Raw genomic sequence first — 15265 nt, forward strand, 5'->3', positions numbered from 1 at the left:
TCTGACCTGTTAGTTCTCGAGTTTTCTTTAATAAACTTCTAGATGCTCATCAATGCATTTAGTTTGGCAACTCTTACTCACTACTAGTTTCTAGTATTATGACATGGTCGAATGCAACCTTATCCATGAGCTATGTAACACTTCTCACCATTTCATCCTTAAAGTTTTTTTGGCATTTGTTTGCTTATATTAAACAGCCAAAGTTTCTCCTTATTCTTCTGTGTCTTGTTGGTTATTGTAGAAGCTTTGCTGTCTGCTCTGATTGGAGTTCAGTAGCTAGCTGTGTGCAGCAGACTTACAGCCATGTAGTGTTTCCAGCAAGGTCTTCCTAGATTCGTATTTTAATGCTGTACATTTTCCTGTCCCAGATTAAAAAATATTTTGCCCGGCGGAGTCTTGGATCAAACTGTCATCGTACATGATTTTAATCACGGTAGTGGCTGGGTCTCTCCCATGATTGATAGTACACGCAGGTTTTCTTCTGTAGTCATTTGCAGTTTATTAATCTCCACTTAGGAATTTTTGCTTGTCTTCCTAAGCATGGACAGCACCCCACACCAACTGAAAATATAGTCCTTAAGGCTTCATTTTTCTCTTTTATCTTTGTAACCTTGTTAACACAGGGAGTGTCGGTCTAGCTTAGTCCTTCTATGCAGGAAAGGTGCAGAGACTCTCTTCAAACCCTTAGAATTTGGTCCGGATCCTTCTGTTAATATTATTACTGTGCAGTGCCGCCTCTTCACTATATCTGTAATATTGTGAAGTTTCCCTTTTGCAGGGTTGAACTGTGTGTTCAGTCCATTTGACAACCTTGGCACAACATGCACAGTAGTGGCACCACCACCACGTGCACCTGTGAGCACGTGCAGTATGAGGTCTGGCAGCTCCAGGTAGATTTGAAATGCAAAGTCATTTTTAGCTGGTGGTTATAGAAAGAGTAATGCTGTCCTTGTCTGCAGTATCTCAGTTTCGACAGCATACACTGAAGCATTTTAAAAATAATATTACCTGTTATCACAGCTGAAGTCCCATCACCTTCCGAGAAGGGAAAGAGCACAAAAAATGTGGTTAAAAACTTCCAGTTCTGTGTTGTGAAGACATCGAACAGACAAGTCTTCCCACATGCTATACTGAATTAAAATTATAGCTCTGCTGTGATAACCCAGAACCCCAAAATGTGGGGGTTCCCGGGCCATGTTCATCTAAGCCAGAGCCTTAGAGCTTTCTCCTGTTGTCACTGTGTGGCCAGGTATTCAGAACCATGTCCCCCGTTACTAATGTATGGCTGTGGGGAAATTTTTCCACACATTGCAGAATATATTCCCTATAAAACTCAGAAAGCATCTTACTGTTTGCATCCTACTGGAAATTAGAGCTGTCCAGATACAGTATGTGACATTCAGTAATGTCCTCCTCCAAAACTTAGAAAGCATGAAACCCTCTGATGCCTTGCACATCATCATGGTACGTAAGTGTGGCAACTTGTTGTTGTTAGACTCCAAATACCTCATTCTTCATCTTCCTGTATTTTATAGTCAGCTCATGAGGTGTTCTAAAACCACATCTCCAAATTGCTTGTGATTGTTCAGAAGTAAGTCTGCTACCAAGGGTTGAAATACATTCCTGGATTGGTCTCTTGAAAGAGCATGCAGATCTGCAGTTCCTCCCTCTGTTATATTGACCGGAAAACAACCCCATAAATATCTGCACGTGCTTAGCTGTGCTCCTGGCGTGCTGAGAGCAAGTATTATTCCATTTTGGAGCTCTGCTAAGTTAGATATATCTCTGGTTGCAGATGTTTTTCCTCGAATTTTCTTAAATTGCCTATCTCCCTTTAAGAGGTAGTTATTTTTAAGAGTCTGAGCAGTTCTTACCAGGTTGACAGATCTTTGATGCTGCTTAATACCAAAAACTCCAGGTTAAGAAGGGTTTTGAATGGGGGAGAAAAGCTTTGTAGCATCAGGCAAGAACAGCCTCCTGTGGTTAAGCCAACACTCATTGATATCACAGGATTTTATTTATTTATTTAGTAATTGCAGCAATAAAACCCTGAGGAAAGGGTATCCTCTATCAGCTGAAAAATGTTTTTGGTAGCTTAGCTCTGAGATGCAAACAAGCAAAGCAGATTGCTTCTTTGGAACGTGTAAAGCTGTTAAGCATGGCAGGATAGGTATTCCTCAGAGCCTAATTTCCTTGCTCATTGATACCCAGGACAAACTTGATCAAAAAGGCTTGGACCACAGGCAGGTTTTTTTGTTTTTCCCAGGCAAGAATATATTTAGGATTCCAAATATCTCAGAATAATTTAGTCTTTTTTCTTTTTTTTTTTTTTTTTTTCTAGCTACTCTAGTGATACTACCTTCTTATTTTCCTGAGGAAGGCGTACTGCTGGGGTGCGTTCCTTCCTGCTGCATTCAAATGGCCCTGGAGGTGCTCAAGGCCAGGCTGGATGGGGCTTGGAGCAACCTGGTCTGGTGGGAGGTGTCCCTGTCCATGGCAGGGGGCTGGAACTGGGTGGTGTTGAAGGTCCCTTCCAACCCAACCCGTTCTGTGTCTGGTCCCAGACAGGGAACTTGTCATGCCCTATGTGTTGCTGCTGCCCATTTCCATTCTGTTGTGGTTATAGGGATTTATCACTCCCCTGATGAGGTGCCTCTCAGTACTGCAAAGCTGCTGCCAGGTGTGAAAACGCTGCAAACAGCTCCCCCACTTTGCACCCAGCTGCTTCTTCCTGTGCTTGTGCTCAAAGCCAGTGAGATTGGATGCTGCTTGTGTTGGCAGCTAAACCACATCTTTGCTGAAGTAAATCCATTGCTGTTAACCATCTAGGTAAATGTTTCACAAAAATTTCTCTAGCTTAGAAATAACGCTTCCATAATATTTGTACCCTCCAAAGGCAAGTGATGTTCAGCTTGCTTTCTCAGATACAGGTATTGCAGACAAGGAGAACCCATGAGAATAGGAACATCTTAAAACTGATCTCGTATTGCTTTCTGAAGCAATGCTAATGTGCGTTTTGAGTATAGGCATTTATTTTTAAAATGGAAGAAGGGGGTGTTTGAACGGATGACTAGAAAAATCCAATTTTAAGGTGGGGAGCATAACCTCCACTGAAGCTATCAGGAAGTTGGTTCTCTTCAGCAGATTTGGAGAAAATGTATTTCCATATATAGCTTTGTCAATATCTCAATGAGCATTTGCTTTGGGAGAACAGCTTCCTCAGTACAAGTGCCTGAATGTTAATTTGGTAACAGCACTTCTGAATTTCAGTAAAACGTTGCAGTGTTAGCTGTACTCAGGGAGAGGATCCCAAATAAACCTCTCAGATAACTTGATTTAAAGTCAGAGATCTGCAAAGACCAGTGAACTTTTTCTTACTGCACTGTTTATTTCTGTCTACTTTCTCTAACTTTCCTGTAAGGCCAGTATATGTGGGTTTTGTCTTTCTATCTATAGAACATCTAGGCAAGGAACCATTATTAAAAGAAAATACGTGTTCAATGCACATTCAGTTGTTGAAATCTCTCTTTCTGGGAGCAATAGTTTTAACTTAGTTTTAACACTAGTTTTAACACTTAGCTTGCAAAATTGATTGTGCTTTCTTGAAGGGGACATCACTGGTTGCTTGCCACAGCATTTTTCATGTCACTTTATGATGGATAAGTGTAGAAAAAATGAATTCAGGCATCATAGGCAAAGCTTTCTGCACAAGTACCTCTTCAGGCTTAGCTCTTTTCTTAGGTCTTTTGATAAGATCAATGATATTATTCAAGAGGTGGAGTCCAAGCTAAGAGTTAGTGATGATGCATAAGCTAGTAGGAGCTTAAAAAGGTTGACCGATGTGTTCGGTCTGGAGGCACTGGAACAGGCTGCCCAGGGAGGTGGTGGAGTCACCATCCCTGGAGGTCTTTAAAAGACGTTTAGATGTAGAGCTTAGGGATATGGTTTAGTGGGGACTGTTAGCGTTAGGTCAGAGGTTGGACTCGATGACCTTGAGGTCTCTTCCAACCTAGAAAATTCTGTGATTCTGTTCTCCCTAGTAGCTATTCATTTACATGACCATGGAAACATCACCAAGGTGCATGTGGGGAGATGGCAGGAAGATTAAACTTTTCTATCCAAGACTGGTGGTTCAAGGATGTCCCACCTTGGTGAAGCTGATTCCTTAGCTGTGGAGGAAAGCTATTCATTGAAGAGACTTATTTGACAATAGTACACATATCTGTAAGCTGCAATTTCCGTTCAGAATTACTCTAAGAATCTGCACCAAGTCACTTGTATGGTGTCTGTTAAACTTATGGAATCTTAATTCCAATTATATTTTCCTCCAAATCTCTCTTCCCTCCTCCTCACCTCTCCTCCATCCTGCAATATCTGGTTGACCATGTAGAATATGTGAAACTAAGGATGTTCTACAGTAGACAAATGTTTTTAGTGGTACTTCATAATTTTATAAAACATGTTTCAGTCACTTGAAGCAACATGCATGCATTCATGTAAAGGTGATGATTTTCTTGATGACTAGATTATTTACATATATTTCTTTTTTTTTTTTTACTCAAATGCAAGCATCGTTTGATTAAGTAGTAGCAGATTGCAGGTGTCATGAGAAGGTGGCCCATAAGAGGAAGAGGCGTATAAGAATACTGCTACTTCTGTGGAAATAATTGGGTTACCATGTGTTCTGCTACTGTCTAATTTTAGTTTTTTTCATGTGATTAAGCAGTTGTAGCTTACTGATTCTAATGAGTGATCCAATTGCAATACCTCTGACAGAAGAGACCTGCATTTCGAGCTGCCTTGTAACACTTGTGTAGGAAGATGCTTGTTTTTAAAAGAAATTTAAAAATTGTGTGTTTAGCCTGCAAATGTACCGTATTAATTTATTGCCAAAATCTAGTCAAATGTATGTCGTGTCACTAGTGAACTCTGGGGTTTTAAAGCTGGCTTATTCTCATGCAGTTTAGGACTTATATATTAATTTTGATTTTATTACATGGGAGAGATAGGGACTGCTGAAGACAGACTTGCATTGAATATGAGGAAAACTACTTTGTGTCAATTAGTTTTCTAATTTTTATTTTTTAATGTCTTCAACCATCTCTAAATTGATTTGTCTGATTTTTTTAAAATCAGAATTATCTAATTTTATCTGATCTGAAAATCAAATTTATCTGATTTTTTTTTCTATTTGAAAATGTTTTATTCCCACACAGTGTTCATAAGGAACGTACTGAAACGTCTCTATCCTGAAACTTCTTCATCTCTTGTGCATACTTCGAGTGGAGAAGAGGAGGTGATTCTCAAAAATCCGGGCTCAAAATCCAGAGAGAAAGACTTGGAAAATGTTCAGACTCTGTCAGCAGGTGCTAGTACATCAAGTGATGCACCCAGCAAATCATTTCAAGGTGAGACTGCATGCTCTTTTTTTCTGATAATATGCTCTTAAATATAGTTCCTTTATTTGAGAACAGTGTAGTATCTACTTCTTTTTCATTCAGTTGATGCTAACAGACAAATCTGAATAAAAGTGCTAGCAGTACTTGATACCTAGAATACTTGCAGTCAGTGCATAAGTCCTCTGACAGATAAGAAATAGCCTTGGTGTATATGTGTGTATGCAGTGTCTAGCAGTAGCTAATATGAAGCTGGAGCCAGGAGTTGGACTTCTGATCCTAGTGGGTCCCTTCCAACTAGGGATATTCTGTGATTCTATAAATGTCTTTTATCTGTTTAACAGTGAGAAAATTAATTATACTGTTACAACTCTGCGCAAGTATTAGAGTTTGGAAGGATTAGATTGGGGGGAGTACAATGATCAGCACTAATTTCCTGTCCTTGTGTTGCAACAGAAACCCCAGGTGGTTGTAAATACTAGTTCAGGCAATACATCTGTGCCCTGCTAAAGAGTGTTATTTTCAGTGTGTATGTGTGCAATGAAAGTGATGTGAATATTTTGACAGGTAAGTAAAAAGTCTTTTTTCAAATGGGTTGTAAAACATGGGTGCTATTGCCAAAAGGTGACAGAGCTGTGAAATTAAGTAGCTGTGGGTATTGCTTGCGGGTGAAAGGCTCTGTGCTTACATGTAGAACAAGTGTGAATTGCTTTGTGTAGCTCATCTAAAATCGAATTGTGCTGTAACTGAAAGAGGTCATTAAACTGTTTGACTTGAAATACAAAGGCACATTTCCTTAGAGTATAAAAAGCTTTCTCCAGGGATGGTGCTTAGCTAAACCTGTTACTTACAGACAGGGAAGAACTGATCACAGGTGTGGTGAGGGACAGAAGATCAAAGTCCTGAAAGAAATTAGTAAATTGGCTAGTCGAATTAGAACTGTGTACTACATGGGAACAGAGTTGTGTTCAGGGATCTTGGTAGAATCCAATGGAAGACTCGTCTGAATGTACAAAGGACTAACTGCTCAACGTGCAAGGAACTAGTAATTGAAGAAAAGGAAAAGGCTGAGGTGCTTAGTGCCTCTTTTGCCTCAGGTTTTTACTGTTAAGATTTGTCCTCCAGTCTCCAAGGACCCTGAGCCTAATGATAAAGTCTATGGGAAAGAATCATTACCCAGAGTACATGATGATGATGGCTGCGGAGTACTCAAGCAAATTGCGTGTCAGTGGGACAAGATGGTGTGCATCCAGGGGATCTGGCTACTGGCTTGTGAAGCTGCTTTCAATCATCTTTGAAAACTCATGGTGGCTAGGAAAGACAAATATACTCGTCCTTCAAGAAAGGCAAGAAGGAGGATCTGGGAAACTGCAAACACAGTATAGGGTAAATCCTTCTGGAAGATATTTCCAAGCATGGGAATAACTAAAAGGAGACCAGGAGTGGTAAGCCTTGATTTAACAAAGGCAGGTTGTGCTTAATCAACCTGATTGCCTTCTATGATGGCACGATTGGCCTGAAGGCAAGAATAACGCTGTACATATTGTTTAATTTTTAGCATGTCCTGCAACGCAGCCTCCCCTAGTATTTTCGTCACCAGTGTGGTAAGATAGCAGCTAGGCAAATGAGTGATCAGATAGGTGGAGAGACTGCCAGTCTTAAAAGTTGGTGATCAGCCATACAGAGTTCAATAGATGTCTATGTGCTAGCATGTACCTCAGAGATTAATACTGGACTGCAAAGCCCTGTGTCCGGCACAGAATAACTTACGGTGCAGGCTGGGGATCAAAGCAGCTCTACCAAAAAGGACCTGGGGTGCTGGAGGACTCCCAGCGGGGTGAGTCAGCAAAGTGCATCCTTGCAACAAAGAAAGCTGACTACGTGTTGTGCTGTATTAGCAGTGTAGCCAGCAGGTTGGAGGAAGCAGTTGTACCTTTTGTGAGAAGATAGAGTAGCACCTTACTTTGGTGAGACCGTATTGGAGTGAGGCCATGCTGGAAGTGCTGTGACCAGTGGGCTCCTTAGTAGAAGGAAGGTGGTGACAAGCTAGAGAGAGTCTAGTGGTGGGCACCATGATGGTCAGCGAGCTGGATCTCCTTAGGTATGAGTAGAGACAGAGAACTGAGCTTCCTGAAGTTTGGAGACAATTAGGAGGAAGTATCCTTACTTCAGCTACCAGATGGGTGGAGGGAGGAAACAGAAGACTGAACTGTACAACAAACGCATTGTGGCAGGTGTGATTCCCCGGGGTGGGGAGGCAGGTAAAATACAGCCTTGAGGCTGATCAAGCATTGGAATGGGTTGCTTAGAAGAGGGTTCTGGTATCTCCATCCTTGGAGATATTAAAAATTGAGCAATGTACTGGAAAACTTGATCTAATTGAATCAGTCTTGAATGACTGATGACCTTTGTAAGTTCTTTCCAACAACCACTATTCTGTGCATCCATTGCCTTTTCGTGTTTTTTTCTTTTGGTTAAAAGAAAAAACAAAAAAAAAAACACAAAGCAAACCCTCACCCCCTCTGCAATGAGGATGGCTAGTAATAGCCTGGCTACAGTGCTTTCTTACATCCCTTCATAATGGAATTTGCCTTTGAAGGTTTGTGTGGCTGTTGTCCTGTGTTGCATGTAGTGACAGAAAATTGCCTCTAAGTCTCTACTTGTTGTATTTCCATTTGTTTGCCCGTTTTGTTTTTCTACATCTGTACTTTTCTGAAGTTGATAATGACGTACAATTTTGAAGGGCTGATAAAGCATTAAACTTATGCTATAAAGTGATATTAAATAGCATTTGGAAAGAATTGTCTTCGGGAAACAGTTAACAGGCTGTTCATTTCCTATCATGAAGACACACTGAATTAGTGTAACTACAGGGTAACTTCTTATGCTGAAAAATGCCTTCATTTGTACTGAGTGCTTGGCGTTCCTTATAAATTATGGTCTGCCTAAATTCCAGCTGAAGTGGGAGGTGAGGAGAACTTAGTTGATGTATAACTCCTCTGTTCTTGTTAATTTTAATCATACTGTTTTAGGAACCAGGTATAAACACAGGCTTTTTATCCAAAATCTCAATGCAGGTAAAATGCAACTCATGGGAAAGAAGATGAAGCAAAAAAAGACCAATTCCATATCTCCTTATTTAGGATTTTCACAGTAAAGCAACAAGGCTGTCCTTTAAATTAGCAGCAAACTACCAGAGTTTATTTTCTGTTGGAGGCAAGTAAATGCTATGGTACTACAGAAGGGGTTCCGCCTTAATTGATGTTCTATAAATGTCTACTAAAAAACGAGAAAAGCTTTGGAGAAGGTTGTAGGGATAAACTCATAGGAAAAGAGAAATCGGTTACCCAGCTGTGAAGCCAGTAGATAACCATTCTTTTCTGTTTATGGCTTCATTCAAATTTAATAAGAGCTCTTGCATGAACAGTCATCTACATGTTGTGATTTTTATGGCATTGAACACTGAAAGTATATGTTTAGTGATAAGCTATAAGATTTGGAGCAATCGACTGTGTAGTCTTGGAAAAAAAAAAGGCATAAAGGCATTGACCAATTTTTCTGATCTTATATTAAGTAACTTCTTTTTTAGTACAACAAGGGTTATGGGGTTAGATAGTTATTTAAAAGCTGGCTGTTTAAGAAGCAGTAGTCTTGAGTTTAAGATGGAGAATGGAAAATGAGAGGCATTTTTAGCATAGATATGAACTCCGTCCTAGTTTGAAAGTGATTGTCAGTCCTACAAAAATCTACTGAAAAAATAAATTTAGTGTCAGTAAGAAACTGGATTTCCATAAAAGGAACTTGACTTAAGGTCCAAGTATTTTCTAGCATTGAGTAACAGCTTTTGCTACAAAACTCATTACAATATTTAGCTTACCTTTAACACCAACTTTCATATTGTGAAAATAGCATTTCCAACATTGACAAGCTACCCCACACACACCTCCAGTTTTGTGTATTTATTAGAATGCTTACAGCAATGCTACAAATCTTGTATCTTGAAGTATAATAGGAAATATGTCCATAAAATTTTAAGGCTGTACTTCTGGATCCTGTAAATACTTGGATTTAAATGTGTCTTTTCAAATCAAGTAAGTTAAAGTTAAGATGCTTAAGTATTCAAAACACCAGAACCAGTGTTTATGGCTTGTTCTAATTTAATCTTGAAAGGTTAGTTTAGTATCAGAAATGGTTGTCCCGTAAAATTACACACACAGTTCGAGAACAGAAGCTTACAATAAGACCAAGAATAGTTGGAGATAAAATAAAAATTCTGAGGGATTCTGTCTTTTGTGACTTCAGACAGATCTTCTGATAGATATTTACATTTTCTTATGGATGGGGATAGTTCTGTTAGGGTTGGAGAAAATGTGTAGATGCCACTGTTCTTCTGAATCCCAACGAGGGAGGAGAGGGAGGATAATTGCTTATATCTCACTCTTAAAAAGATTTTTAAGTGACCTTAATCAATCTGTGGCCGAAATTTTTGTTCAGGAGTATACCTTCCTTTTGGATTCTAATTTTCCTAAATAGTTTTTTTCCCTATTCTGCCATAGTTTTCAGTAAGAAAATTAATTTAACAAAAAAGAAAAAAGGATTTTATCCCTAGGACAAATAAGTAAGACTTTCTAAACATTTCTTCCATTAAGGAACCTGATTTTTCTATTGCAAGAGTTATGGCTCTTAATTTCAAATGGCTCTTAAATTCATTAAATTTAAGTTATGGCTCTTAAATTCAAAAGGATTCCAAATAGAGGTTCTTCTTGCCTCAACATGAAATTTATAGAGGGTTTAGATAGCCTATTCTCTTACCTTAAACCTTTTAAAATCAAGGCATATATGTAATTAACCTGAGCATTGTTGAGTGCCAAAGTATTAAAGAGCAAATGGAAAACTGAAAGCTCCTACAAAGAAGGGGATTTAACTTTCTTTTCTATCACCTTGCAAACATGTTTTCAAGTGTAAATACCTAAAAACTTGCTGTATGGAAGGGAGGAAAAAAAAAAGTGTCTGGCAAATGACTAAGGAAGCATTTCTAAGTATAAATTACTCGCTTAAATGTGGCCTTTGTCTGAATTTTGTATTTTGAGGATTGATTTTGTTTGTTTCCAACCCTTTTTAGGGCAGCATTTACGTGCAACAAGGATTAATTTCATGGCGGATATTTCTCTTGAGACCTGTAATTCTCTGATTTTACTTCTGTTGATACTTTAAAACCTTGCTAATTACTCATAAAACCTTTAATAGTGCATATTTAAAATAAACTTCCATGTATCTGGCTAGAGACTTGAGACTTGCTACCTTTAGAATTGAATTTTTAATGGCCTCCCTAATCCTGGGTCTTTTTCTTGTCCAGGATTATTAGCCATCTCTTAAAGGGCTTGGAATTTGCTGATTGATATTTAGCATTGTCCGTCCTTATAAAGCTTAAAATTTAAGAATTGAAGATGAATAATTGTATACAGGTGAATCTTTCCTAGAATGCATGCTTCACTTTTGGCTTTTTTCCCTACTTCGTTAAACAAAATTGAAATGCAGAGGGCCTAGACAGTGTGAGATCTTGTGGAGACATCCTGCCTGATGTTTTTTGTTTCCTCCTTTTGTTGAAGTGTTAATGAAGAAAAATGTGAAGATATTACTATTCCAAAGTTCAAAGTTTTAATTTTGGGAGGGTTGGGGGAGAATACTATGTTGTTCTACCAGAGTAGACAAAAATGCAGTTTAATTCATGTTTTCAAAATAAAAACATGAATCTTACCACCTGTGGAATATCCCAGCATTGCTGGGTTCCATGTATGGATTTCCTGTTAAAATTCAGTGCAGCTGTTAGACTTTTCTTTGTGTGGGTTGTCCACCCTACCTTTTCCATTACAGTTGTTAATGCTGTCAGTACACTGTGTTTCAGAAATCATCAGAGCTGCGATACATGGACTGTCTCCTTACTAGCCCTACTCCTGTCTTCCTGGAGCCATCATGTTATAGAAAACTTAGGTTAGTGACAGAAGCACCTAGAAGGCAACACTTGTCAAAGAAATATATATTATATATATGGTCAGTACTGGCTTTCAGTTGATCAAACTGCTGAAGTGCTTACGCTTAAGGACAGAAACTCTAGCAGCACACAATGCAGTGAGCAGCTTTAGGGACTGGTTCAGCAGTTCAGCATCACTTCAGCAGTTAATTGCTCTGAAAGGCTGTCTATTGTGAATAAGCTCAAGAGCAATGGAGATTATAATTATACAACAAAGTGTTGTCACACAGTCTTGTGTTCTTCTCTCAAGAGTCTATAAATTCTCTCATTACATGCTTTATTACAATGGCTTTATACTGTGCAAATGGAACAAATATATCCAAAAACGAATGTTTGACACCAACCTCTTGTGGTTATGGTGGAAACAGGGCTCAACCAGATTTCCAAGCTGGTAGCTATATGCTTGAAAGGGAATGTAAAAATCTGGGACTTGGGGGAGGAAAAAATGTATTTATATCCTGTCTCTGTTCAGAGTGAGTGGGCTGCCTGTATAATATCTCTAACTTCAGTTGTGACAGAAACTGCCTTGTCGTTTGGTCTCTGGTTCCCCTAGCAATGTTTTTTTTGCTGCTGGTTGACCCGTTCTTTCCTTTTCCAGCATTCTTGCGTATGTATGTACACTTGTTCTTCTCTTCTACATCTTCATTTCAAACAGCTTCGCTGTCATAGAGAAATCTGCTGGCTTCTGTGACAACTGAAAGCAATTTAACAAATAGCTCATCTAATAGTATGTAGCAGTTGCTTAATTGGAGTAGAAAATGCCAGCTTTAGCTGTATGTGTAAACAAATTCTAAACCTAGCTGTAGCCAGCTGCAGGGAAGCTCGCTATCTTGAGAAAGGAAACAGAAAATGGCTTGTGTAAGGTTATCTCAATAAAATGGACTTGTTTCAACTAGAGGAGGGCTGACAGACAATCCTGAGGTAAATCTAACTTCCAGTATGGTTTGTGTGTGTGTTGGCATTTGCGCTGTCCACCCTGGCTTCCTGTTTGAAATTATTTTAATGCATTAATGACAAAAAAAAATGTGTGAGATGCCTCTCGTGCACCCATGTATGCTGTGAGTGGTGAACTTAAGCTGTCACTGTCAAAATTGTAGTTATTCAGTCAAACTTCGTGTTTGTTCTTGTTACACATTGCTTGTTTCCTACTTGTCTTTCCCACCAACTGTACCTTCTAACCATTACTTGAAATGAGTGCAAGTATTATACTGTGAATTTGTTACTGAATTAAGTTCAGGGCAAAGGATTTCCCATATTTTTTGTGCTCCCGGGATTTGCATTATTCTTGTCAGCAAACAAGAGTGGACTCTTACTGATGACTATGAGATAAAAATGGTGGCCTTGGGGGTAAAGGAGTGGTTAAACCTTAAACTTTGTTTACTGTTATTCTGATGAGCACATCTGTTTGTTTCCTGGACTAATTTCAGGTAAGTCCCAGTCATAATGTAATCACTCAATCAGTGAGTGCAATTAGATAATTACAACACAGACATGGCCTTTTAGATTCAGTGCTACTGCATTATGTTTTAAATTATATTGATTGACAGGTATGAACTTGTCTTTGGAAAGGTGTGTTCTTATTTGTGTGAACAAATAAGATCTACAGCACTAGGAGAAATGATAGAGCTATGTGCTAACTTAAGATTTTTAAGATAGCTTTATTCTCATGTTTATACAACTTGATTTCTTAGACATATAAGCAAAATATCATCTATTATCATATTCCAGGATGTATACAAGAAAATGAAGCTGTTAAAAAAGTGGCTTAACACTTTAGCTGTATAGTGTTTCATCATTACCTCAGATACTCAGCTTTCAGAAAGTTCAAAGTGCCACAAGCTGCTCTTTTTTTTTTTTTTTTTTTAATTGTATATATGTCACCTGTATACAATTATTATTCTTCTGTCTTAGAATTCTAAAATTTTCATCTACCTGTAGACAAATTCTGTTCTGGGAAGTATTCTGTTTCTTGGTTTCCTAGCTCAAGGTTTTTCCCTACTTCATTCTCACTTTGTGTTGTGCTTTTTCCAAAGGAATGCTGATGTTCCAATAGTTCATACATAGCTGAAGAGTGAGAAGAGGAAAAAGAAGCATATCTACTTTTCTTTGTTTTCTCTGTGACAAAGAATGTTTGCCAGGTCTAACATAATGAAACTGAGTTTGAGTAATACTAGTAAGTCCTATCCTCAATAAAATGAGCTATAGTGCAGCCTTTCTTGGTGTCTAAAAAAAATAAAATCTTAGGAGTTAGCGTACTTGTGGGAGGTGGTGAAGCAAATAAATTTGAGCTCAGTTGTTCCTTGCTTTTTATGAATTTCCTATCTCAACTTTTGGCCTCATAAAATAGCTATATATTTATTGACCTTAATTTCCTTCTGAAGTATTTTATTTCCATCAAGGTGAGGGAAGAGACAGTGGTAAGGAAGTACTTTTGATTTTTTTTTTTTGTTATTTTCTTTTAATCTTCTAGTCCTATGAGCATACTTGTATTAAACTTCTACAGCCTGCAGACTTTAGTAATCTAATGAGGTATATAAATTCCTTGTTTGATGATGTCACTTTCATTGATAACTTCTTCAATTATTCCATTGGAGATAGTAACAGGAGACAAAATGGTTTACAAATGTGTTTTAAACCGAACTCATAGATGAGTGTCATTTTTGCTGGCTACAAAAAAAAACACATGTAAGAAATAGAAAACCAAGAGAACGGTTCCTTGTTTCTTTTCTTTGTGTAGCTATATAATGACCTGTGGCGTACTTTAAAATAGGAAAAGGAAAAAAAAATCTTTATTTGTTTTTAGATCATCGTACACTTGTTTGAGCTCTTAAGAAAGAAATTGGATTCCTGCTTCTAATACAAATGAGAATATAATAAGGCCTAGTATTCAGTGGAAACAAATGTTAATCTTATACTATATAGAAGCTGCAATCTACATGAAAATAAATACATGGCCATAAAAACTGTGAGATGTGCAAATACGCTGGCAGAAATAAACTACCAGCGTTTAGAGTCAGAGAAATCATGAGACAGTACAGCAAAATGCTAATAAATAGGAAAGACTTCAATGAGCCTGCGGCGTAAATAATGAGCCAGCTTTGAGAAATAGTTATGGGTGAATTGCCACAAAAAGAAACATGCTCTATTCCAAAGCCCTTAAGAATGGGTACTTTGCCCTTAGTTGTGCATAAGCCCTAATAGCACTTCAGGCACTGAAGTTCTCAGTGCTGCTGAATGACAACATTATAATTGCATACTTCTCAGCTAGGTGATGAATCTGAATAAGGAAGTGTTAAGAGGACCTGTGATGGGTGTTTGAACCTTAGATTTTTAAATTATCTTCCAATTTTTTTAAAGCTAAACAATTTAAAAGCAGAACATAAAATCCAAAGTAGATGGCTTTTCCAAAGTAGCCAGGGCTTAACAAAAATAATTACATTAGTACCACATCTAGATGTATGAGACCTTTAATGTAAGGTAGGCATGTGGATCATTGTTAGTTTGGGTGCTGTTATTCGTCCTTCCATTCCCCTTCTCCTCTATTCAGACATTCACGCTTGAATACATAGGCTGAAACATAGCTTTTTAAATATGATGTAGACCCTTCTTTCCAAAAATATTGCAATACACTTAGTTGAAAAGGCTACGGCTGGCACTGGGTCGTTGTATCTGGTTTCATTGAAAAATCTAGTCTTTGTCTGAGTATGTTGGAAAGGAAGAATTGTAAGGCTGGACAGCGGTTACCCTCTTTCTTTTCCGTTGTCTCCAATTTGCATGAAATCATTAAGGTTAGAAAAGACTTCCCAGGTCATCTGGTCCAACCATCACCCTACTGCCA

The 15265-nt window shown here is 38.3% G+C and overlaps 1 protein-coding gene across 2 annotated transcripts in view; it reads left to right on the forward strand.

The window, feature by feature from the left end:
• ERICH1 (glutamate rich 1) overlaps positions 1-15265 on the forward strand; it is a 102175-nt gene that overhangs the window by 8585 nt on the left and 78325 nt on the right. For both annotated transcript variants that reach the window (XR_014317102.1, XM_082755803.1), the window contains exon 2: positions 5217-5408. Coding sequence is in view for 1 of the 2 variants with exons in the window: in XM_082755803.1 (XP_082611929.1) it covers positions 5217-5408 (192 nt within the window). In the remaining variant the exon portion in view is untranslated. The remainder of the gene's footprint in view (positions 1-5216; positions 5409-15265) is intronic.

This window comes from Aythya marila, assembly GCF_965140915.1.
Source record: "Aythya marila genome assembly, chromosome: 3".
Classification (NCBI taxonomy): domain Eukaryota; kingdom Metazoa; phylum Chordata; class Aves; order Anseriformes; family Anatidae; genus Aythya; species Aythya marila.